General features: G+C 41.2%; 1 protein-coding gene and 1 pseudogene across 1 annotated transcript; one reads left to right on the plus strand and one right to left on the minus strand.

Moving 5' to 3' along the window:
* The first annotated feature begins 739 nt into the window (after positions 1-739).
* Positions 740-3,951, plus strand: LOC142185499 (ficolin-2-like; annotated as a pseudogene).
* A 6,691-nt stretch (positions 3,952-10,642) lies between these two features.
* Positions 10,643-22,368, minus strand: LOC142184687 (ficolin-1-like). The gene is made up of 9 exons (XM_075259742.1): positions 22,299-22,368; positions 21,776-21,889; positions 18,551-18,595; positions 17,943-17,978; positions 17,555-17,593; positions 17,276-17,403; positions 13,283-13,412; positions 12,570-12,704; positions 10,643-10,890 (listed from the first exon to the last, which is right to left on the minus strand). The coding sequence occupies exons 1-9, from the start codon at positions 22,366-22,368 to the stop codon at positions 10,643-10,645; spliced, it is 945 nt and encodes a 314-aa protein (XP_075115843.1).
* Positions 22,369-25,233: the final 2,865 nt, after the last annotated feature.

Genomic DNA, 25,233 nt, shown 5'->3' on the forward strand with positions numbered 1-25,233 from the left:
ATGTTACTTTTCTGTTGAGGTGCCCATACTTTTACACCGGTCAAATTTTGGTTTAATGCATATTGCGCATTTTCTGTTAGTACAATAAACCTCATTTCAATCCTGAAATATTACTGTGTCCATCAGTTATTAGATATATCAAACTGAAATGGCTGCTGCAAACACCAAAATATTTAGAACTAAAAATGATTAAGATTAATAGGGGTGCCCAAACTTTTTCATAGGACTGTACATAATAGGTGAGGGAAGCCTTATTTGGTTGACAATAGTAGTGATCGCTACTTTGGGGGTTCTTCATCTTAGACCTTCTCTCACTAGGGGGTTCTTCATTTGAAGGGGTTGGGAAGCCCTGGTCTAAAAGATATTGTCTGACCTCATTGTTGTGTTTGCTCTCTTTGTTTTGTGTCTAGCTTTAACTTGAAAATGAATAACCTAAAATTACGGCAATGTTGTGACTGTGGGTCGTCGTTTGTACAGTGATGGCGTGGCTGATAAGAGAAGTTCCTCTGAAATAAATTTATTTGAAAGTGTAAATATTTACATAAAACAATTGTGCCAATAGTTATTCTACAACTGTCTCTATGAGCCATGTCTCTTAATTCAACCTCTGTTATCTCAGACTATGGCTCTCGGTTCTGCAGAACATCTTTGCTTACACACAGGAGGGAGTCATCATAGTAGAAGGGTTATATAACTCGCAGCAGAATGAGAGCGCCCAGACCAGTCATTGACTACCACCATGTGGACTCTTCTGCTGACCCTGGGCCTGGCCACGATGGCTTGTGTTGCTAGGTCAGGTATGTCACTATGTCAAGAATTGCAACTTTCAGTACTGTAACCCTTTAAAACGCAATAACATAGAATTTTTCTATCTTGAAAGGTGGCTCAAAGTGTGAAGACAATAATTACAATGGTAAGTTATATAATGGAAGATTGTGGGGGCTGATATCTAAACTTTAACTTGCCTCTTGGGTTCCCCAAATTCTAATTTATACTGTAGCCTGCATTCTGCAGAATGCCCACAAGATGGTGCCAGTCTTCACTTTACTTTTCATATATTGATTTGTATTGTTTTTTTAAAGGTACCAAAGACTGTAGAGAGCTGCAGCAGCGAGGGGTCGTCATCAGTGAATGGTACACCATATACCCCTCCCCATATCAGCCCATGAGAGTCTATTGTGACATGCACACGGATGGAGGCGGATGGATTGTAAGTAACTAGATGGTTGAATAGTCACTTTGGGTACATCCACACTTCAAATAAATGCATGTAGTTCTGATTCAGCAATTTTGGTGCAGTTTCTTAACTTTATCCATAAAATTATGAAATTGCGCCCAAAATCATACATACATTTTTTTTCCCTCATGCAATTTCTTGCATTGTGTGCATTTACCTTTACCTGGTAAGAATAAAGGATAACACAATCCCTCTTCCGATGTGCAGGTGTTTCTGAGGCGTTGGGATGGATCTGTGGATTTCAACAGGGACTGGAAATCTTATAAACAGGGATTTGGAAGTAGTCAAGAATTTTGGTTGGGGAATGAGAACATACACAAGCTGACATTAACTGGTAAATGCCTTTTGGATGGGTCACTGTTCCTTCCTGTCAGTGCAGCAGACCAGGTTCCTGAAAAGCTCTGTGCTGCTGTGTGCCAGCTTCTTCTTCTATTAGTTAGTGACCCCCACGTGTCTAAATTCCCCTATTAACATTATAACACTGGCTCTGTCACACATAGCCTTAACTTCACTAACATCATAACATAAGTGCACAGGACACTGCTTTGCACATCAGTACATTCGTTCCCTGAAATACTCTGTGCTGCTGGTGGTCTGCTTCTTCTGCTATCAGTCTGACCTCCACTTTGCATTCTCCTGCCCACATTACGACACAGCCCTTGTTGCTGGCAGCCCTGCCCCCACTAACTTCATCACAGAGATGGCCAAGTCGTGGCTTTGCATGTCAGTACACTCCTTCCCTGAAATACTCTGTGCTGCTGACTCTCTGATCTATCCGTCAGTCTTTAATTCCTGTTTGTTTCAATTTACTCACGTTACAACACTGCTTGTCATATGCGGGTGATCAACTGTTTGGAGGGGTTGCTGCTGTCTACAGGATCAGTACAGTTTACTCCTGAAATGCTCTGTGTTGCTGTATAACCCTTCACTTTCCATTAATGGAGTAACATGCCGCTCATTCTGACACGTAAACATGTGTTAGAGTGAGCACTGTAAAACAGAATCCCATTGACTTCAATAGGTTCCGTCTTACGTGCGCTACCCATTGAACTCAATGGGATGCTTTCTTACCTATTGCTTTCAATGTGATACGCGCGTATCACATTGAAAGCAATAGGTAATAAAGTATTCTATTGAGTTCAATGGGTAGCACGCGTAAGACAGAACCCATTGAAGTCAATGGGATTCTTTTTTATAGTGCTCACTCTGACACGTGTTTACGTGTCAGAATGAGCGGCGCAGCCTAAGGGTGCATTCACACGGAGTAAAATGGAGTGTAATTTGGAGTGTAATTTTTACACGTGTAAAAAATATACACGTGTATTTTGGAGCGTTTTTTTTACATATGGAAAAACACGCTCCGTAAACGCTCCAAAAAACGCTCCGTAAACGCCACGTGTAAAAAAAAACGCTCCAAAATACGCACGTAAATTTTTTACACGTATAAAAATTACACTCCAAATTACACTCCATTTTACTCCATGTGAATGCACCCTTAGGGTGAATTCACACTGAGTAAACGCTAGCTTATTCTGAACGTAAAACACGTTCAGAATAAGCGGCGTCTAAAGCAGCTCCATTCATTTCTATGGGAGCGGGGATACGAGCGCTCCCCATAGAAATGAATGGGCTGCTTCTTTCACTCCGTGCAGTCCCATTGAAGTGAATGGGGAGTGCCGGCGTGTACGCTCCGGCATGAGCAGAGCTTGCCGTATACGCCGGCACTCCCCATTCACTTCAATGGGACTGCACGGAGTGAAAGAAGCAGCCCATTCATTTCTATGGGGAACGCTCGTATCCCCGCTCCCATAGAAATGAATGGAGCTGCTTTAGACGCCGCTTATTCTGAACGTGTTTTACGTTCAGAATAAGCTAGCGTTTACTCAGTGTGAATTCACCCTTAGAGTGTGATCTCCCACTTGTTTCTATACCCTACCTGTCCTTACATCAAATCCTCCAATCTGCATTTCAAAAAATCTGACTAGTACTTCTGTCCTTCTGCAGGTGCAAGGGAGCTACGTGTTGACCTTCAGGACTTTGATGCTAATAAATTCCATGGCAAATACGCCTACTTCAGTACGAGGAGCGAGAATCTGAAGTACCAATTAGTGCTGGGCCCTTTACTGAGGGAAATGCAGGTAGGAAGGTGTAAACTGCGGCATCAATCCCTGCAAGTATTAAAGGGATTCTGTCAGGTCCCTATCTGAGGGCGACCCAGGAGAACGTGGAAGATGCCATCTCTGGGATACATAGTTTCTATGATATAATTCAGTCTTTGTATGTTCAAAAGCTAATAATTCATAGTGAACTCGAGTCCTATTGGGATGATTGACAGTGACCTCAGACCTGAAAGGTACCCATTAAATTTAGCTATTAATTAGCATATACACAAACGATATTTCATGCAGTGCAGTTTCTGGGGTCCCGTAATGTGGGGGGATTTATACATGGTGCTTTCTTTTTCTCCAGGAGACTCATTGGTTCATCACAACAAAATGAAGTTCTCCACCTATGACAGCGACAATGATGCACACGCGACCGCTAACTGCGGCAGTCTGTACAAGGGCGGCTGGTGGTTCAATGCCTGTCACTACGCCTACCTGAATGGCAGGTACTTTAAGGGTTTCCACAACGATTCCTTCATTGGCATCAACTGGGTCTCGGCCAAGGGTGACCACTACTCCTTTGAGCATGTAGAGATGAAGATCAGATAGGTGCGAGGTGCCTACGCCTGAGCTGTACGATGGGTGTTGTCGTTTTACTGACTGTGTGTGAATAAAGCTCTATCGTTGTATCACATGAATCTCTGTAACTTTCTTCTTAGACTTTATTTTAGTTTTTGATCTCTTCTTGCAGTCAGTGAATGGGGTTTGTTACAGCTGTAACCAGTATTAATAGTATGCTATTAACCCATTAACGCAAAATGACTATTAGTACAGTGCGGGGACCAATCTCAGGCATTGGCGCCAGATGTCTGCTAAAAATAAAACAGCAGACACACGGTGGCTATGGCAGCCGCCATCTTTAAACACCCAGCACCTACCTTACTAGTACGGCGGATGTCAGGAAGGGGTTAAAAGGTAAAACACAATGCCAGTATTGATAGGGTTATTTGTAATTCATTAAAGAGGACCTTTCATGGGTTGGGGCACATGCAGTTTTATATACCGCTAGAAAGCCGACAATGCGCTGAATTCACAAGTTGTGCCGCTACCGTAGCTCTTCACAGTCAGAAGGGCGTTCCTGACAGTCAGTCATGGACGCCCTTCTTCACAGCAACGCCTATAGCGCTGTGCTCTGAGAACGGGGAGGAACGCCCCCTCCCTCCTGATAGTGCTCATCTATGAACGAGTCCTGCAAGGAGAGGGAGGGGGCGTTCTTCCCCGCTTGCACAGTACAGTGCTATAGGCGCTGCTGTGAAGAAGGGCGTCCATGACTGAATGTCAGGAACGCCCTTCTGACTGTGAAGAGCTACAGTACCGGCACTGATAGCTCTTCACCGGGGGCACAGATCGTGAAAGCCGACAGTGCGCTGAATTCAGCGCACTGTCGGCTTTATAGCGGTATATAAAACCGCATGTGCCCCAACCCATAAAAGGTTCTCTTTAAAAAAAAAAAAAAAGAATAAAATTTAATCAATAAGTTATAGGCACTCAAAAATTGTGTCATTACAAAATGCATCTCCTACCGCAGAAAACAAGCTCTCATAAGGCCACATCACCAGAAAAAAACAAGAAAATATAGCCTATACAAAGTGACCACAAAAACCCCCAAAATCACCAAATTAGAACAAATTTGGCTGCTTCAGGAAGTAAATGTATGATGCCAATATATAGCAGAGGTAATGGTAGCTAATATGTATTCATGTATTTGTGTATGATGATCTGTATGATAAGCAGCGCATTTCACATTTCAAAAATTGCATTTTTTTTTTCCAAATCTACATCAACTTTCTTATTTTTTTCTTATAAAAAAATGCAAAAATATTGATCAATGTTTACCACTAACATGAAGTACAATGTGTCACGAAAACATAATCTCAAAATCATTTGTGTACATTAAAGTGTCTCAAAGTTATTGCCATATAAAGTGTCACATGTCCGTTTTGAAAAATTAGGCCTTAAGGGGTTAAAGGGGTTGTCTAGCCCCAAAATGATTTTTAATAGAGATGAGCGAACACTAAAATGTTCGAGGTTCGAAATTCGATTCGAACAGCCGCTCACTGTTCGTGTGTTCGAATGGGTTTCGAACCCCATTATAGTCTATGGGGAACATAAACTCGTTAAGGGGGAAACCCAAATTCGTGTCTGGAGGGTCACCAAGTCCACTATGACACCCCAGGAAATGATACCAACACCCTGGAATGACACTGGGACAGCAGGGGAAGCATGTCTGGGGGCATAAAAGTCACTTTATTTAATGGAAATCCCTGTCAGTTTGCGATTTTCGCAAGCTAACTTTTCCCCATAGAAATGCATTGGCCAGTGCTGATTGGCCAGAGTACGGAACTCGACCAATCAGCGCTGGCTCTGCTGGAGGAGGCGGAGTCTAAGATAGCTCCACACCAGTCTCCATTCAGGTCCGACCTTAGACTCCGCCTCCTCCGGCCGAGCCAGCGCTGATTGGCCGAAGGCTGGCCAATGCATTCCTATACGAATGCAGAGACTTAGCAGTGCTGAGCCATTTCTGCTCAACTACACATCTGATGCACACTCGGCACTGCTACATCAGATGTAGCAATCTGATGTAGCAGACCCGAGGGTGCACTAGAACCCCTGTGCAAACTCAGTTCACGCTAATAGAATGCATTGGCCAGCGCTGATTGGCCAATGCATTCTATTAGCCCGATGAAGTAGAGCTGAATGTGTGTGCTAAGCACACACATTCAGCACTGCTTCATCACGCCAATACAATGCATTAGCCAGTGCTGATTGGCCAGAGTACGGAATTCGGCCAATCAGCGCTGGCCAATGCATTCTATTAGCCCGATGAAGTAGAGCTGAATGTGTGTGCTAAGCACACACATTCAGCACTGCTTCATCACGCCAATACAATGCATTAGCCAGTGCTGATTGGCCAGAGTATGGAATTCGGCCAATCAGCGCTGGCTCTGCTGGAGGAGGCGGAGTCTAAGGTCGGACCTGAATGGAGACTGGTGTGGAGCGATCTTAGACTCCGCCTCCTCCAGCAGAGCCAGCGCTGATTGGCCGAATTCCGTACTCTGGCCAATCAGCACTGGCTAATGCATTGTATTGGCGTGATGAAGCAGTGCTGAATGTGTGTGCTTAGCACACACATTCAGCTCTACTTCATCGGGCTAATAGAATGCATTGGCCAATCAGCGCTGGCCAATGCATTCTATTAGCGTGAACTGAGTTTGCACAGGGGTTCTAGTGCACCCTCGGCTCTGCTACATCAGATTGCTACATCTGATGTAGCAGTGCCGAGTGTGCATCAGATGTGTAGTTGAGCAGAAATGGCTCAGCACTGCTAAGTCTCTGCATTCGTATAGGAATGCATTGGCCAGCCTTCGGCCAATCAGCGCTGGCTCTGCCGGAGGAGGCGGAGTCTAAGGTCGGACCTGAATGGAGACTGGTGTGGAGCGATCTTAGACTCCGCCTCCTCCAGCAGAGCCAGCGCTGATTGGCCGAATTCCGTACTCTGGCCAATCAGCACTGGCTAATGCATTGTATTGGCGTGATGAAGCAGTGCTGAATGTGTGTGCTTAGCACACACATTCAGATCTACTTCATCGGGCTAATAGAATGCATTGGGCAATCAGCGCTGGCCAATGCATTCTATTAGCTTGATGAAGCAGAGTGTGCACAAGGGTTCAAGCGCACCCTCGGCTCTGATGTAGCAGAGCCGAGGGTGCGCTTGAACCCTTGTGCACACTCTGCTTCATCAAGCTAATAGAATGCATTGGCCAGCACTGATTGGCCAGAGTACGGAATTCGGCCAATCAGCGCTGGCCAATGCATCCCTATGGGAAAAAGTTTATCTCACAAAAATCACAATTACACACCCGATAGAGCCCCAAAAAGTTATTTTTAATAACATTCCCCCCTAAATAAAGGTTATCCCTAGCTATCCCTGCCTGTACAGCTATCCCTGTCTCATAGTCACAAAGTTCACATTCTCATATGACCCGGATTTGAAATCCACTATTCGTCTAAAATGGAGGTCACCTGATTTCGGCAGCCAATGACTTTTTCCAATTTTTTTCAATGCCCCCGGTGTCGTAGTTCCTGTCCCACCTCCCCTGCGCTGTTATTGGTGCAAAAAAGGCGCCAGGGAAGGTGGGAGGGGAATCGAATTTTGGCGCACTTTACCACGCGGTGTTCGATTCGATTCGAACATGGCGAACACCCTGATATCCGATCGAACATGTGTTCGATAGAACACTGTTCGCTCATCTCTAATTTTTAACAAATGCCCTCCATGACAGCACCACAGAAGTTTGCATCTCCACACTCTATAAGGCCGGGTTCACACGGAGTTACGTGCCGCGAGATTTGGCACGTAGACGCCGCGTGACCCTTTGCGTGCCGTACACGCTCCCATTCATTTCAATGGGAGCGGGGAGCGTATGCGCCGCGCTAGTTTGCGGCCGTGCATTTATTCACGGCCGCAAACTAGCGCGGCGCATACGCTCCCCGCTCCCATTGAAATGAATGGGAGCGTGTACGGCACGCAAAGGGTCACGCGGCGTCTACGTGCCAAATCTCGCGGCACGTAACTCCGTGTGAACCCGGCCTTAGGGACAGGAAGAGCACACGAGAGGTTAAATAACCCCTTCCTCATTCCTCAGTCTATTGTAGACAAGAGGTTTGTGCTTACTTACCTGGCAGAGTGGGGTCCAGTACGGCTGTCCCTGCTTCTCCGCAGAGTCTCGGGGGTTCCGTCTCCTCCTGCACCATCCTGGTACAGTGGTGACAAGTGGTGCAGTTGTCCGTCCTTCCTCGGAGGCTCCCTGGCCTGTAGTGTCCCCTGCTGGCTTCTGGAGCCTCCATTCAATGCTGGGATGCACACCGGTGTCGCTTCCAGTTTTGGTGATGTCATGTTTGGTTTCGCGCCCTGAGCAGGAACAGATGGACCAAAGCCATTCCTATTGGGGAATGGAGTACGCAGGTCATCAGTTTAAAAAGCCTCCCAGACCAAGAGGCTTTCTTCTCAGGAGTAGGCCCGTCTGTGTCTGTGTAGTAATGCCTGGAGAGGAGTCCTCTAGAGTGGTGTATGTGCCTGGCGTAGCCCCAGCCCCGGTGAGTAATCGGCTAATGGTTTGTTACATGGAATGGTTATTGGAGTTCTCCTTTCCCTTTATCGTCATGTATTTATTTAGGCTAAAGATGTCTTCCAAATCTAAGAAATTGACCGTATTTTAAAAATGTGCCATGTGTGGATAAAAGCTTTTTTCCACTTCCAAAAAAATCTATATGTCTGTCTTGCACTGAAAAAATAATTACAGAGGCCATCATTAATGGAGGACATTAAAGGGACGGTTCGGCATGAAATCCAGGGCTCCCTAGCTTCTTTTTCCCATACCTTCTTCCTCTGCTCACCCTCAAGCTGAAGCCAAAAAGAGGAAATGAATTACAGAACCAGATTCGGACAATAGTGACGTTTGTGTCCCCGAGATCGCCTCTTCTCCATGTCTTCAACTGAAAGTGCCGACTGCGCATGTGCATCAGCCATTTTCCTGTGGCCTGGTACACGATTGTCCATTCGGCCACAGCCGATCAACTAGACTTAATTGTTTAGTAAATTCCTAGGAATTCACTAAACTCAAACTTGGTAGAGCACCTAACTAATCTGTCTTATCTAGACATAAAGATCCCTATAGCAAGCCAAGCGCTAGAACTAAAACAATGGCATGCCGCTCGGGGAACCCAGCGCATGCGCGTTGGATTATTTCCCCGTTCGCAGAATCCCCGATCTCTGATGTGAAGTGCGCATGCGCAAAGCAACTAAGTATGTATACTAAGGAGGAATAATACAGCTACATTAAATAGGAAGGCTTTTTTAGCACCTCATATGGAATATATGTAAACAGATTATGCCATACACTAAGATTATGTAAAGAATAATGATGTGAATAATAAGGGTGTACTAGGAAAAGTATATGGAAAAGCAATGATTTATCATATTAACCTATAGAAATATATCAGATATTCAAATATATACTTATACTATAAGTTCACTGGGTCGATGTAAAATACTGTTTTTTAAACTTTTTCTATGTCTAATTTTTTTTTTCTTCTGTATATGTTTGTGTTTTTTAAAATAGTTCTGATGAAGGGGTGATACGTGTGAAATACTAAAGAACCCCGAACCGCGTTATCTTTAATAAACCACTCTTTAATATTATTAGAGATGAGCGAGTAGTATTCGATCGAGTAGGTATTTGATTGAATACTACAGTATTCAAAATACTTGTACTTGATCGAGTACCACTCGCTATTCGAATGTAAAAGTTCGATGCAGAACCAGCATTGATTGGCCGAATGCTATACAGTCGGCCAATCAACGCTGGTTCTTCTCCTACCTTTAGAAGTCTTCTCCGTGCAGCTTCCCCGCGGCGTCTTCCGGCTCTGAATTCACTCTGCCAGGCATCGGGCCTGGGCAGAGCCGACTGCGCATGTCCGCTTGTAGTGTGGGCATGCGCAGTCGGCTCTCCCCAGGCCCGATGCCTGGCAGAGTGAATTCAGAGCTGGAAGATGCCACGGGGGCGCTGCAAGGAGAAGACTTCTCGGAGGATCCAGCCCGACCCTCACTCGTGGACTTGGTAAGTATAATTTGATCGAACGTTGCCTACCCCTGAAACGAGCATTTCCCCCCCATAGACTATAATAGGATTTGATATTCGATCGAGTAGTCGAATATTGAGGGGCTACTGGAAACGAATATCGAACCTCGAACATTCTACAGTATCTCATTCCACCGCAAGGAGCGCGAAGCCGGTTTTTCAAATCTGAGGATATATCCCCCAGTTATAACCCTGATACTATCTCGACCTGAATGTCGAACGACCGAAGACGCTTCCCTTTAAAGCCGGTGATCCAACACTTGACTATGCCCCCAAAAAGGGCGCAAAAGCAAGTTCTTGTGCTGTTTATAAAATTTCTGAAGGACATTTAAACGAACTGTTCGTCAAACTCCTATTAGCGCGGCCCATCTTGTAATTACTCGTATCTCCTATGCCCCATGTTTTCTGCTTTATTATTAGATGGTAAGATGTTATAACATAATAAGACATTGTCAGTTTCACAATTTTAAGAAATTGCTGTTAAGATTACCAAAAATTTCATTTCAGTTCATCACATGATATAGGAATTTATGCCATCCAGCTTCCATGAGATAACCCACTAATACAGGAGAATCCAAAGTTCCCGTTATTTGCCGCGATCACACGGGCCTGATCTTCATTTCGGTGCGTTGATAGGAGTAGTTGTGTCCCTTTCCAGAGCCCCAATTAATCCCGACAGCCTTGGCCGTGTGCTCTCCTAGGAAATACTGTCCATTCAGGTTTGCGTTATGACAGGCGCTATACCACCACGACCCCTTGAACATCTCGGAACAGTTGTTTACATGATTATCATTGTCTTGGTCTTTGGTGCTAAATTTCATATTATTGTGGCCTTTCATAGAGTCTCCTGTGTGCGCAAAATAAGGCAACGAAAAATTCCATTAAAAACATAAAAAGTCAACAAAATGTACACTCCATTACATGTTAGCGTAGCATTACTTCAATATGCCACCAGGGGGACTTACTATTCCTCATTGATCGCAATGACATTACAAAATTTCAATGCAGTGAGTTCCCTCTAGTGGTGACTTCATAAAGTCACAATTTATCATTTTTAAAGAGGATGTTTCATGTCCTCAGAGATGTGCGGTATTATATACCGCTAGAAAGCAGACAGTGCGATTAATTCAGCGCAGTCAGCTTTGCTGGTATGCACCGTGGGGCTGGAGATATCAATTCCATTAGTTTCGAGATTGATATCTTTGCACTGTCAGAAGAGTGGACTTTATAGCCTAGCCTCATTGAGGGGCTGTGAGGAAGACGCCCTCTTTCCCCACCCCGAAACTACTCTGCCATAGCCTTGTACTGCCAGGGGGGGGGCCATTCCTCACATCCCAGCGATGACACTGAGCAGTAAGGCCCACTCATCTGACCGTGGAGGGATATCTGTGCCAAAACTAGCAGAGCCAATATTTCCAGCACAAGGAGCAGACTGACAAAAAGGACAATGCTCTGAATTCAGCACATTATCGGTTTTCTAGTGGTATATAATACCGCACATCTGTGAGGACATGACAGTTCTTCTTTAAGGTTGCAGAAACGCAGCTGTGGTTTTCTGAGCCAATGCTTGGAGTGGATTGATCAGAAGGGAGAAGTATAAGAACTTCCTATATATTTTCCATTCCTTTTGTAGCCTTCTTTGTTTTGGCTCAAAAAAACGCTTCAACCTGCAACAAAAAAAGCTGCGTTTCCGCAACGTGAGACCTCTGCCTCAAAGAGATTCTTGGGGTTTTAAAACTGATGACTGGGCTTAGGATCAGTATCAGATCTGGGGGAGGGGGCAGGGGCAATAATGAATGAGCACTAAAACATCACAGCACTCTATGTTGGGTAGTGGTCATAAATGGTACTGCAGTGCTGCTCCTGTCCGCATGAGTGAGAGCATGCCTGCAGTACCTTTCATAACCACTATCCAGTCGATGGCGCTGGGCTGTTCTGGTGTACAGCAGACGATATATAAACTAATCTACAGGGATTCTAGGAGTCAAATCACTATTATATTATAATTCATGCACTATACTAAAGATATGTCATCCATTATAATATCCAAGAAAACCTCTTTAAGGCTAAAGCCCCGCGGGCCATATCTGCAGCACTAAAGCGCTGCGGGAAGAACCGCTGCGTGATCGCATTGCGGTTCTTTCTGCAGCGCTTTTAAGAGAAAGTTCACAGAGTTTTCCTCTGCGGACTTTCTCTTAACATTATATCTACGGGAAAGCCGCCGGCATTTCCGTAGATATAATTGACATGCTGCGATTTGCAAAGCCACAATGGCAGCGTGTCCGCACTGCGTTTTTTTTCCGCAAACTTCCCATCCCCTTTGCTTGCATTGTAAAACGCCGCGATTTTTCACGCAGCATTTCCGCCGCGGGCAAATCGCGGCGTTTACGTCCTGTGGCGCCCCAGCCTAAGTGTTCTTTGAGCCCCTAAAGATTCTATTATAATAGTTTGACTATACTCCTTTGCTAGGAAAACAGCTCTACTAGTGGGCACATAGGTGTATTACAGCCAGCTCTCTGCACTTACCTGCATCCCCCTCAGTGAAGCTCCCCAGGATTAATTTGTACTTTTCTGACTCCCCCAAAATTTTGAATGATGAATATTTAGCAAATTGTTTCTTGTTTTCAAAGTCTTGCAGATCCACCCGAAGCTCCCAAGTGCCTGCGGGACCAAGATAAGACTTAAAATTCAACTTCTTAAAGGGGTCCTCTCTTTGGCTGAAATAAAGCTTGAAATCAGCAGAATTTGTCAAATATCTGCTTTAAAGAAGTTGTCCAGGTGAATGTTTTATATATTATAAAGGTTGGGCGGTCTGTTGCTGCTGCTCAATGTGAAGCTGCTCGTCGCTTGTGACGTCCCGAGTTCCTTCCGCTGAAGCCGCTGATTGGCTTCGGTCACGTTACTGCAATCAGCGGCCTCAGGAAGAGACAGGACGACACAGGTAGTGACATCACATGCTCTTCGCTGAGCCAATTATGGATGGCTGAGACTTCTGTCACACATCAACATTGGATTAGGAGGACCGGATCAGGAGGCACTGGAGCACCGGCGAAAGGGGAGTATGTATTTATACTTAATTTTTTTGTGTTTTTTTTTACCTCCCTGGTCTATTTAAAAAAAATTAATTTGTCCATATTGAACAACTTCATTAGTATTTCCTCAGAAATTTGTAACGTCTTAATATAAAGGGCCTGTCCTGGATAAGGGATCCCTTTAAGGGACATATTGTTGATATATACCTGAAGAGGTGATCTTATGGAGATTGTCGTTCCCTAACCAGAACTCGGTCAACCGGCTTCCAAATCCTTTCTTGTAGGAATCCCAGTCACGAAAAAAATCAATTGATCCATCCCAACGTCTCTGGAAGACCTAAAGAAGAAGTCAGGAGAGAAGTGTAAGAAAAGTTTCCTATAAATCCCCGTCTTTTCCAGCACTGGTCTAGCACTTGTTATTCGCTCTTATCTCTAATATCACAGCTTATCTCCCTTATCGGATCAAACAGCAAATGCTTAGAAAGGGACAGTGAAATAAATGTTATATGACCTGTAAGAATCACTTTACACTGATGTATATGGGATGTGACAGTATAGGCCGAGTGTGTAAGTAACTGTGATCACCCTGTGTAGTGCACCCTAAATATGGATTCTCCTTAGCATCCCTCACATACAGCACGGCCAAGAAAGACTTTGGAGACTGTTTCTTAATAAAAGTAACCAAAATCCTTTAAGAAAATATATTACAAGACTGTATGAAATACAAATAATTCCCCTAAACAATGTAAAGAAAAACTTGAAGACAAAGTGGACGGTAATAAAATTAAAAGGCAGATAAGGCCAAAATAAAATGGATTGTACTGTAAAGCAATGGATCACTGTGTATATACAGTCCTATGAAAAAGTTTGGGCACCCCTATTAATCTTAATCATTTTTAGTTCTAAATATTTTGGTGTTTGCAGCAGCCATTTCAGTTTGATATATCTAATAACTGATGGACACAGTAATATTTCAGGATTGAAATGAGGTTTATTGTACTAACAGAAAATGTGCAATATGCATTAAACCAAAATTTGACTGGTGCAAAAGTATGGGCACCCTTATCATTTTATTGATTTGAATACTCCTAACTACTTTTTACTGACTTACTGAAGCACAAAATTGGTTTTGTAACCTCAGTGAGCTTTGAATTTCATAGCCAGGTGTATCCAATCATGAGAAAAGGTATTTAAGGTGGCCAATTGCAAGTTGTTCTCCTATTTGAATCTCCTCTGAAGAGTGGCATCATGGGCTACTCAAAACAACTCTCAAATGATCTGAAAACAAAGATTGTCCAACATAGTTGTTCAGGGGAAGGATAGAAAAAGTTGTCTCAGAGATTTAACCTGTCAGTTTCCACTGTGAGGAACATAGTAAGGAAATGGAAGACCACAGGGACAGTTCTTGTTAAGCCCAGAAGTGGCAGGCCAAGAAAAATATCAGAAAGGCAGAGAAGAAGAATGGTGAGAACAGTCAAGGACAATCCACAGACCACCTCCAAAGAGCTGCAGCATCATCTTGCTGCAGATGGTGTCACTGTGCATCGGTCAACTATACAGCGCACTTTGCACAAGGAGAAGCTGTATGGGAGAGTGACGAGAAAGAAGCCGTTTCTGCAAGCACACCACAAACAGAGTCGCCTGAGGTATGCAGAAGCACATTTGGACAAGCCAGCTTCATTTTGGAAGAAGTTCCTGTGGACTGATGAAACAAAGATTGAGTTGTTTGGTCATACAAAAAGGCGTTATGCATGGCGTCCAAAAAAAACAGCATTCCAAGAAAAACACTTGCTACCCACTGTAAAATTTGGTGGAGGTTCCATCATGCTTTGGGGCTGTGTGGCCAATGCCGGCACCGGGAATCTTGTTAAAGTTGAGGGTCGCATGGATTCCACTCAGTATCAGCAGATTCTTGAGAATAATGTTCAAGAATCAGTGACGAAGTTGAAGTTACCCCGGGGATGGATATTTCAGCAAGACAATGATCCAAAACACCGCTCCAAATCCTCAGGCATTCATGCAGAGGAACAATTACAATGTTCTGGAATGGCCATCCCAGTCCCCAGACCTGAATATCATTGAACATCTGTGGGATGATCTGAAGCGGGCTGTCCATGCTCGGCGACCATCTAACTTAACTGAACTTGAATTGTTTTGTAAAGAGGAATGGTCCAAAATACCTTCATCCAGGATCCAGGAACTGATTAAAAGCTACAGGAGGCGACTAGAGGCTGTTATCTTTGCAAAAGGAGGATCTACTAAATATTAATGTCACTTTTCTGTTGAGGTGCCCATACTTTTGCACCAGTCAAATTTTGGTTTAATGCATATTGCACATTTTCTGTTAGTACAATAAACCTCATTTCAATCCTGAAATATTACTGTGTCCATCAGTTATTAGATATATCAAACTGAAATGGCTGTTGCAAACACCAAAATATTTAGAACAAAAAATGATTAAGATTAATAGGGGTGCCCAAACTTTTTCATAGGACTGTACATTATATATTATGTATATTGTACTGATCCTGAGTTACATCCTGTATTATACTCCAGAGCTGCGCTCACTATTCTGCTGGTACAGTCACTGTGTACATACATTACATTACTTATCTTGTATTATACTCCAGAGCTGCGCTCACTATTCTGCTGGTGCAGTCACTGTGTACATACATTACATTACTTATCTTGTATTATACTCCAGAGCTGCGCTCACTATTCTGCTGGTACAGTCACTGTGTACATACATTACATTACTTATCTTGTATTATACTCCAGAGCTGCGCTCACTATTCTGCTGGTACAGTCACTGTGTACATACATTACATTACTTATCCTGTATTATACTCCAGAGCTGCGCTAACTATTCTGCTGGTACAGTCACTGTGTACATACATTACATTACTTATCCTGTATTATACTCCAGAGCTGCGCTCACTATTCTGCTGGTACAGTCACTGTGTACATACATTACATTACTTATCCTGTATTATACTCCAGAGCTGCGCTCACTATTCTGCTGGTACAGTCACTGTGTACATACATTACATTACTTATCCTGTATTGTACTCCAGAGCTGCGCTCACTATTCTGCTGGTACAGTCACTGTGTACATACATTACATTACTTATCCTGTATTATACTCCAGAGCTGCGCTCACTATTCTGCTGGTACAGTCACTGTGTACATACATTACATTACCTATCCTGTATTATACTGCAGAGCTGCGCTCACTATTCTGCTGGTGCAGTCACTGTGTACATACATTACATTACTTATCCTGTATTATACTCCAGAGCTGCGCTCACTATTCTGCTGGTGCAGTCACTGTGTACATACATTACTTATCCTGTATTATACTCCAGAGCTGCGCTCACTATTCTGCTGGTACAGTCACTGTGTACATACATTACATTACTTATCCTGTATTATACTCCAGAGCTGCGCTCACTATTCTGCTGGTGCAGTCACTGTGTACATACATTACATTACTTATCCTGTATTATACTCCAGAGCTGCGCTCACTATTCTGCTGGTACAGTCACTGTGTACATACATTACATTACTTATCCTGTATTATACTCCAGAGCTGCGCTCACTATTCTGCTGGTGCAGTCACTGTGTACATACATTACATTACTTATCCTGTATTATACTCCAGAGCTGCGCTCACTATTCTGCTGGTGCAGTCACTGTGTACATACATTACATTACTTATCCTGTATTATACTCCAGAGCTGCGATCACTATTCTGCTGGTACAGTCACTGTGTACATACATTACATTACTTATCCTGTATTATACTCCAGAGCTGCGATCACTATTCTGCTGGTGCAGTCACTGTGTACATACATTAAATTACTTATCCTGTATTATACTCCAGAGCTGCACTCACTATTCTGCTGGTGCAGTCACTGTGTACATACATTACATTACTTATCCTGTATTATACTCCAGAGCTGCGCTCACTATTCTGCTGGTACAGTCACTGTGTACATACATTACATTACTTATCCTGTATTATACTCCAGAGCTGCGATCACTATTCTGCTGGTGCAGTCACTGTGTACATACATTACATTACTTACCCTATACTGATCCTGAGTTATATCCTGTATTATACTGGGCTCACTATTCTGCTGTCACACTATTCGCTGTGTACATACATTCCTTATGTTTGGTAATATCAGGTATACTCACTATCCAGCCCCAACCATCAGTATGCATATCACACAGGACCTTCAGGGGCGTCTTTCCATCCGGGTATATGGTGTACCAGTCGCTCAGCACTGCCCCCTGACCCTGCAGCTCCTTGCAGTTCCTGGCCACTATAGTATTATGGAGATAACAGGCAGGATATGTAATAATCCACCACATAATCTATTGTACTATAGACTGAAGCACGGGTGTCTGCTACAAAGCTCCAAACCCTCTGATTTCTTTCAAGGTCATACAGTTGCCCACTAGGAAATCACTCACCATATTCTGTATCAGATTTACTGCTTTCTCCTTTTTCACCTGTAAAACATTTCCAGGAGTTATACATAAACTGATTATATATTTTATTATACATTTTTTTTTTTTTTTTTTATAAGAATTACTTTGTGGGCCAAATAAAAAATGTTTGAGCACCTAGTGGTCAGCACTGGTACTACACCTGACCAAAGACACTTTGGGATCCATCAGTCACATCATAAGACAGGTTGGATTCTGCTGATTGATTGATTGATAGTTTATTACAGAGATAAGTGGCACAAAGTAAAAATGGCAGCCACTCCTCTCCATCCTATCTATCATAGAGAAAAATGTAAAACTATCTTGTAAGGATTATCAGACTGTATATTTCAGATCTGTGGCATGTCCTCACCTTTCTCCCCTTTAACTCCTCTGAGGCCAGATTCCCCTATTTTGGGAGGAAAAAAGTAAAAAATAAAATTAATATTCCATAGATACATTGTACTAACGTGTAAGAGAAATGACCTGTGTGTAATAGGATGTATTAACGTCCTACTGATCAGTCCATAGGTATTTCTTGTACATCTATAGGAGGTTCGCTCTGTGGTTTTGCCTGTATTTCTGTATACTATACTGCTTCAGTCTATACTTATACGTAGATAGGCATTACTGCAAATTCCTGTACCATAAATGGATCATGTTATAAGCTGATCAATCAGCCCCTCCCCCAAAAGTACTATAAAAACCATATTGTGTTAGTCTTGGTATGGATCATGAAATAGATGCCATGCACGTATGGAAGTCATAAAGCAACGGGTGTATATTGGTGCATAATACACATAGGGTCCCCATCCAGTGAGCTATTACATAATTTGTAACCACAGCTACATATTAACTCTTTTCATTTATCAAACGCTTATTTTATGATATTCTGATGTGATTATTGTCATTCTTTGACCATCTTTGAGTTAACTTGTTTGAAAAACCTGTTTGCCTACAATATGTCAGTAAAGGTCAAACCTTTCTGCCCCGTCGGCCCGGCTTTCCCTGGATCTCCTTGACGTCCTGTAAGATTAAAACATCATTGAGAAATTGTATATGAAAGAATAACCTCATATAACCTGGGTGTATTCTGTATATAGTAGTGGTACAGCTGGTATACGTTATACATCTTCTTGTATATAGAGATATGGACCATGCTGGTATAACCTGGGTGTATTCTGTATATAGTAAGGTTACAGCTGGTATAACCTGGGTGTATTCTGTATATAGTAGTGGTACAGCTGGTATACGTTATACATCTTCTTGTATATAGAGATATGGACCATGCTGGTATAACCTGGGTGTATTCTGTATATAGTAAGGTTACAGCTGGTATAACCTGGGTGTATTCTGTATATAGTAGTGGTACAGCTTGTATAAGTTATACATCTTCTTGTATATAGAGATATGGACCATGCTGGTATAACCTGGGTGTATTCTGTATATAGTAAGGTTACAGCTGGTATAACCTGGGTGTATTCTGTATATAGTAGTGGTACAGCTGGTATAAGTTATACATCTTCTTGTATATAGAGATATGGACCATGCTGGTATAACCTGGATGTATTCTGTATATAGTAAGGTTACAGCTGGTATAACCTGGGTGTATTCTGTATATAGTAGTGGTACAGCTGGTATACGTTATACATCTTATTGTATATAGAGATATGGACCATGCTGGTATAACCTGGGTGTATTCTGTATATAGTACGGGTACAGCTGGTATAACCTGGGTGTATTCTGTATATAGTAGTGGTACAGCTGGTATACGTTATACATCTTCTTGTATATAGAGATATGGACCATGCTGGTATAACCTGGGTGTATTCTGTATATAGTACGGGTACAGCTGGTATAACCTGGGTGTATTCTGTATATAGTAGTGGTACAGCTGGTATAAGTTATACATCTTCTTGTATATAGAGATATGGACCATGCTGGTATAACCTGGATGTATTCTGTATATAGTAAGGTTACAGCTGGTATAACCTGGGTGTATTCTGTATATAGTAGTGGTACAGCTGGTATACGTTATACATCTTCTTGTATATAGAGATATGGACCATGCTGGTATAACCTGGGTGTATTCTGTATATAGTAAGGTTACAGCTGGTATAACCTGGGTGTATTCTGTATATAGTAGTGGTACAGCTGGTATAAGTTATACATCTTCTTGTATATAGAGATATGGACCATGCTGGTATAACCTGGGTGTATTCTGTATATAGTAAGGTTACAGCTGGTATAACCTGGGTGTATTCTGTATATAGTAGTGGTACAGCTTGTATAAGTTATACATCTTCTTGTATATAGAGATATGGACCATGCTGGTATAACCTGGGTGTATTCTGTATATAGTAAGGTTACAGCTGGTATAACCTGGGTGTATTCTGTATATAGTAGTGGTACAGCTGGTATACGTTATACATCTTATTGTATATAGAGATATGGACCATGCTGGTATAACCTGGGTGTATTCTGTATATAGTACGGGTACAGCTGGTATAACCTGGGTGTATTCTGTATATAGTAGTGGTACAGCTGGTATACGTTATACATCTTCTTGTATATAGAGATATGGACCATGCTGGTATAACCTGGGTGTATTCTGTATATAGTACGGGTACAGCTGGTATAACCTGGGTGTATTCTGTATATAGTAGTGGTACAGCTGGTATAAGTTATACATCTTCTTGTATATAGAGATATGGACCATGCTGGTATAACCTGGATGTATTCTGTATATAGTAAGGTTACAGCTGGTATAACCTGGGTGTATTCTGTATATAGTAGTGGTACAGCTGGTATAAGTTATACATCTTCTTGTATATAGAGATATGGACCATGCTGGTATAACCTGGATGTATTCTGTATATAGTAAGGTTACAGCTGGTATAACCTGGGTGTATTCTGTATATAGTAGTGGTACAGCTGGTATACGTTATACATCTTCTTGTATATAGAGATATGGACCATGCTGGTATAACCTGGGTGTATTCTGTATATAGTAAGGTTACAGCTGGTATAACCTGGGTGTATTCTGTATATAGTAGTGGTACAGCTTGTATAAGTTATACATCTTCTTGTATATAGAGATATGGACCATGCTGGTATAACCTGGGTGTATTCTGTATATAGTAAGGTTACAGCTGGTATAACCTGGGTGTATTCTGTATATAGTAGTGGTACAGCTGGTATACGTTATACATCTTCTTGTATATAGAGATATGGACCATGCTGGTATAACCTGGGTGTATTCTGTATATAGTAAGGTTACAGCTGGTATAACCTGGGTGTATTCTGTATATAGTAGTGGTACAGCTGGTATACGTTATACATCTTCTTGTATATAGAGATATGGACCATGCTGGTATAACCTGGGTGTATTCTGTATATAGTAAGGTTACAGCTGGTATAACCTGGGTGTATTCTGTATATAGTAGTGGTACAGCTTGTATAAGTTATACATCTTCTTGTATATAGAGATATGGACCATGCTGGTATAACCTGGGTGTATTCTGTATATAGTAAGGTTACAGCTGGTATAACCTGGGTGTATTCTGTATATAGTAGTGGTACAGCTGGTATACGTTATACATCTTCTTGTATATAGAGATATGGACCATGCTGGTATAACCTGGGTGTATTCTGTATATAGTACGGGTACAGCTGGTATAACCTGGGTGTATTCTGTATATAGTAGTGGTACAGCTTGTATAAGTTATACATCCTCTTGTATATAGAGATACTGACCATGCTGGTATAACCTGGGTGTATTCTGTATATAGTAGTGGTACAGCTTGTATAAGTTATACATCTTCTTGTATATAGAGATATGGACCATGCTGGTATAACCTGGGTGTATTCTGTATATAGTACGGGTACAGCTGTTATAACCTGGGTGTATTCTGTATATAGTAGTGGTACAGGTGCTATAAGTTATACATCTTCTTATATAGAAAGATATGGGCCATGCTGGTATAACCTGGGTGTATTCTGTATATAGTACGGGTACAGCTGTTATAACCTGGGTGTATTCTGTACATAATAGTGGTACAGGTGGTATAAGTTATACATCTTCTTGTATATAGAGATATGGGCCATGCTGGTATAACCTGGGTGTCTTCTATTAGTAAATTTATATTAATAAATAGAATGATTAGATTACCCTGTAATCTCCATATTGGGATACAATAACCTGACCTTTTGGACCCAGTGATCCAGCTTCTCCTTTTTCTCCAGACACTCCGGGTACACCAGGACATCCTCGGAGGACTGTCAGCTTGTCCTTGTCTCCAACCCCAATGACCTTCACTTCTGTATAGATAACACAAGAAATACAAATGAATTATAGGGGATAGTGACTGACTGTGTCTGTTACAGCGCTGTGGAATATGTTTGCGCTATATAAGTAAGCTCGACCCATTATCTCAGTCCATCCTTAAACTGGACCATTACTTGAACTACCCATCCCCTAATACTCAGAGGTAGGACAGTCTTCTTAAAGGTAAGTGTGGTCAATATGATCTCACATTCCATAGATAGAAGATCAGACATTATCATAATCTTTGGCCATCACTGGAAGGGTTGCGCATGGTGCCCATAAATATAGATATAGAATATGGCTCAATGCATTAAAGGACCTTATGCGGCCATGGAAAGATTAGTAGATATAGAATTTTTGTCCCCTATATGTCTACAATTAAACTTCTGGGTCACTACCTACCTGGGCAGGTTTCCTCCGCAGCACAGAATGTGCTAAATAAGTAGAGAAGGGAAAGTGCTGCCGTCCACATGATAGCCCACTGTGTACTTTCAGAGCCCTCTGCCTTCAGCTTCCAAAGATCTTTCCATCTGAGTATCACAGTGAAGTGACCCAAAGCAGATTTATCTCCTGGGACCGGATTTTCAACCGGATACAAAAACCTTCCTCCGGAATATCTGTAGCATCATAGTGAGCAAAATCATGTGCACCATCTTCCTGTATTCCTATGGGAAAAACTAGGGCATAGGGTCATTGGGTGGAAAGGGAGACAGACAGGGGGGTACTCTGTATGATATATCATTATTGATCCCAGGATAATGGGCGATACTGCTTACAATTAATTCACAGGATGGGACGTCCACTATAATCAACTAATATCATAACATAACCATCTCATAGGGTCTGGTGGGCATAGATGTACATAGGGGCAGTATTATAGTAGTTATATTCTTCTACAAAGGACCAGTATTATAGCAGTTATATTCTTGTACATAGGAGCAGCATTATAGAAGTTATATTATTGTAAATAGAGGGCAGTATTATAGCAGTTATATTCTTGTACATAGGAGGTAGTATTATAGCAGTTATATTCTTGTACATAGGAGGTAGTATTATAGTAGTTATATTCTTCTACAAAGGACCAGTATTATAGCAGTTATATTCTTGTACATAGGAGCAGCATTATAGAAGTTATATTATTGTAAATAGAGGGCAGTATTATAGCAGTTATATTCCTGTACATAGGAGGTAGTATTATAGTAGTTATATTTCTGTACATAGGAGCAGTATTATAGTAGTTATATTTCTGTACATAGGAGGTAGTATTATAGTAGTTATATTTCTGTACATAGGAGGTAATTTTTATTAGTAAAAACAAAACAGAAATATAACATTACATTCCAGCAGAATTAATAACTAATAGTAATATAACATAAATCAAACATGTCCGTCAGATAACACAAATGATAATCACTTTAACTTAAGAGTCCATTTCTGGCAGGAAAAAGAGGGGAAAAAAATAAATCCATAAATAAATGAACAGACTTACATAGGAGGCAGTATTATAGTAGTTATATTCTTGTACATAGGAGCAGTATTATAGTAGTTATATTCTTGTACATAGGAGTAGTATTATAGTAGTTATATTCTTGTACATAGGAGACAGTATTATAGTAGTTATATTCTTGTACATAGGAGCAGTATTATAGTAGTTATATTCTTGTACATAGGAGGTAGTATTATAGTAGTTATATTCTTGTACATAGGAGCAGTATTATAGTAGTTATATTCCTGTACATAGGAGCAGTATTATAGTAGTTATATTCTTTTTTTTTTTTTTTTTTTTATGTAGATTGTGAGCCCCACATAGAGCTCACAATGTACATTTTTTCCCTACCAGTATGTCTTTTTTGGAATATAGGATGGAAATCCATGCAAACACGGGGAGAACATACAAACTCCTTGTAGATGGTTTTTTGCCCTTGGCGGGATTTGAACACCAGGACACCAGCGCTGCAAGGCTGCAGTGCTAACCACTGAGCCACCGTGTGGCCCCTTAGTAGTTATATTCTTGTACATAGGAGGTAGTATTATAGTAGTCATATTCCTGTACATAGGAGGTAGTATTATAGTAGTTATATTCTTGTACATAGGAGTAGTATTATTGTAGTTATATTCTTGTACATAGGAGTAGTATTATAGTAGTTATATTCTTGTACATAGGAGGTAGTATTATAGTAGTTATAGTCTTGTACATAGGAGTAGTATTATAGTAGTTATATTCTTGTACATAGGAGGAAGTATTATAGTAGTTATATTCTTGTACATTGGAGTAGTATTATAGTAGTTATATTCTTGTACATAGGAGGTAGTATTATAGTAGTTATAGTCTTGTACATAGGAGTAGTATTATAGTAGTTATATTCTTGTACATAGGAGCAGTATTATAGTAGTTATATTCTTGTACATAGGAGTAGTATTATAGTAGTTATATTCTTGTACATAGGAGTAGTATAATAGTAGTTATATTCTTGTACATAGGAGTAGTATTATAGTAGTTATATTCTTGTACATAGGAGTAGAATTATAGTAGTTATATTCTTGTACATAGGAGTAGTATTATTGTAGTTATATTCTTGTACATAGGAGCAGTATTATAGTAGTTATATTCTTGTACATAGGAGGTAGTATTATAGTAGTTATATTCTTGTACATAGGAGGTAGTATTATAGTAGTTATAGTCTTGTACATATTAACAGTATTATAGTAGTTATATTCTTGTACATAGGAGCAGTATTATAGTAGTTATATTCTTGTACATAGGAGGTAGTATTATAGTAGTTATATTCTTGTACATAGGAGCAGTATTATAGTAGTTATATTCTTGTACATAGGAGGTAGTATTATAGTAGTTATATTCTTGTACATAGTAGCAGTATTATAGTAGTTATATTCTTGTACATAGGAGTAGTATTATAGTAGTTATATTCTTGTACATAGGAGTAGTATTATAGTAGTTATATTCTTGTACATAGGAGTAGTATTATAGTAGTTATATTCCTGTACATAGGAGGTAGTATTATAGTAGTTATATTCCTGTACATAGGAGGTAGTATTATAGTAGTTATATTCCTGTACATAGGAGGTAGTATTATAGTAGTTATATTCCTGTACATAGGAGGTAGTATTATAGTAGTTATATTCTTGTACACAGGAGTAGTATTATAGTAGTTATATTCTTGTACATAGGAGTAGTATTATAGTAGTTATATTCTTGTACATAGGAGTAGAATTATAGTAGTTATATTCTTGTACATAGGAGGTAGTATTATAGTAGTTATATTCTTGTACATAGGAGTAGTATTATAGTAGTTATATTCTTGTACATAGGAGTAGT

Source organism: Leptodactylus fuscus, chromosome 11 (genome assembly GCF_031893055.1).
Source record: "Leptodactylus fuscus isolate aLepFus1 chromosome 11, aLepFus1.hap2, whole genome shotgun sequence".
Taxonomy (NCBI): domain Eukaryota; kingdom Metazoa; phylum Chordata; class Amphibia; order Anura; family Leptodactylidae; genus Leptodactylus; species Leptodactylus fuscus.

What these genes read in the sequence shown, in the direction of transcription:
- LOC142184687 (XM_075259742.1), bottom strand. Translation starts at nt 22,368, where the DNA reads ATGTGGACGGCAGCACTTTCCCTTCTCTACTTATTTAGCACATTCTGT. An exon ending in CCATAAGATCACCTCTTCAG is followed by an intron (nt 12,705 to 13,282) that starts GTATATATCAAC and finishes TTGGTCCCGCAG; the next exon opens with GCACTTGGGAGCTTCGGGTG. An exon ending in CTTCACTGAGGGGGATGCAG is followed by an intron (nt 10,891 to 12,569) that starts GTAAGTGCAGAG and finishes TTGCGCACACAG; the next exon opens with GAGACTCTATGAAAGGCCAC.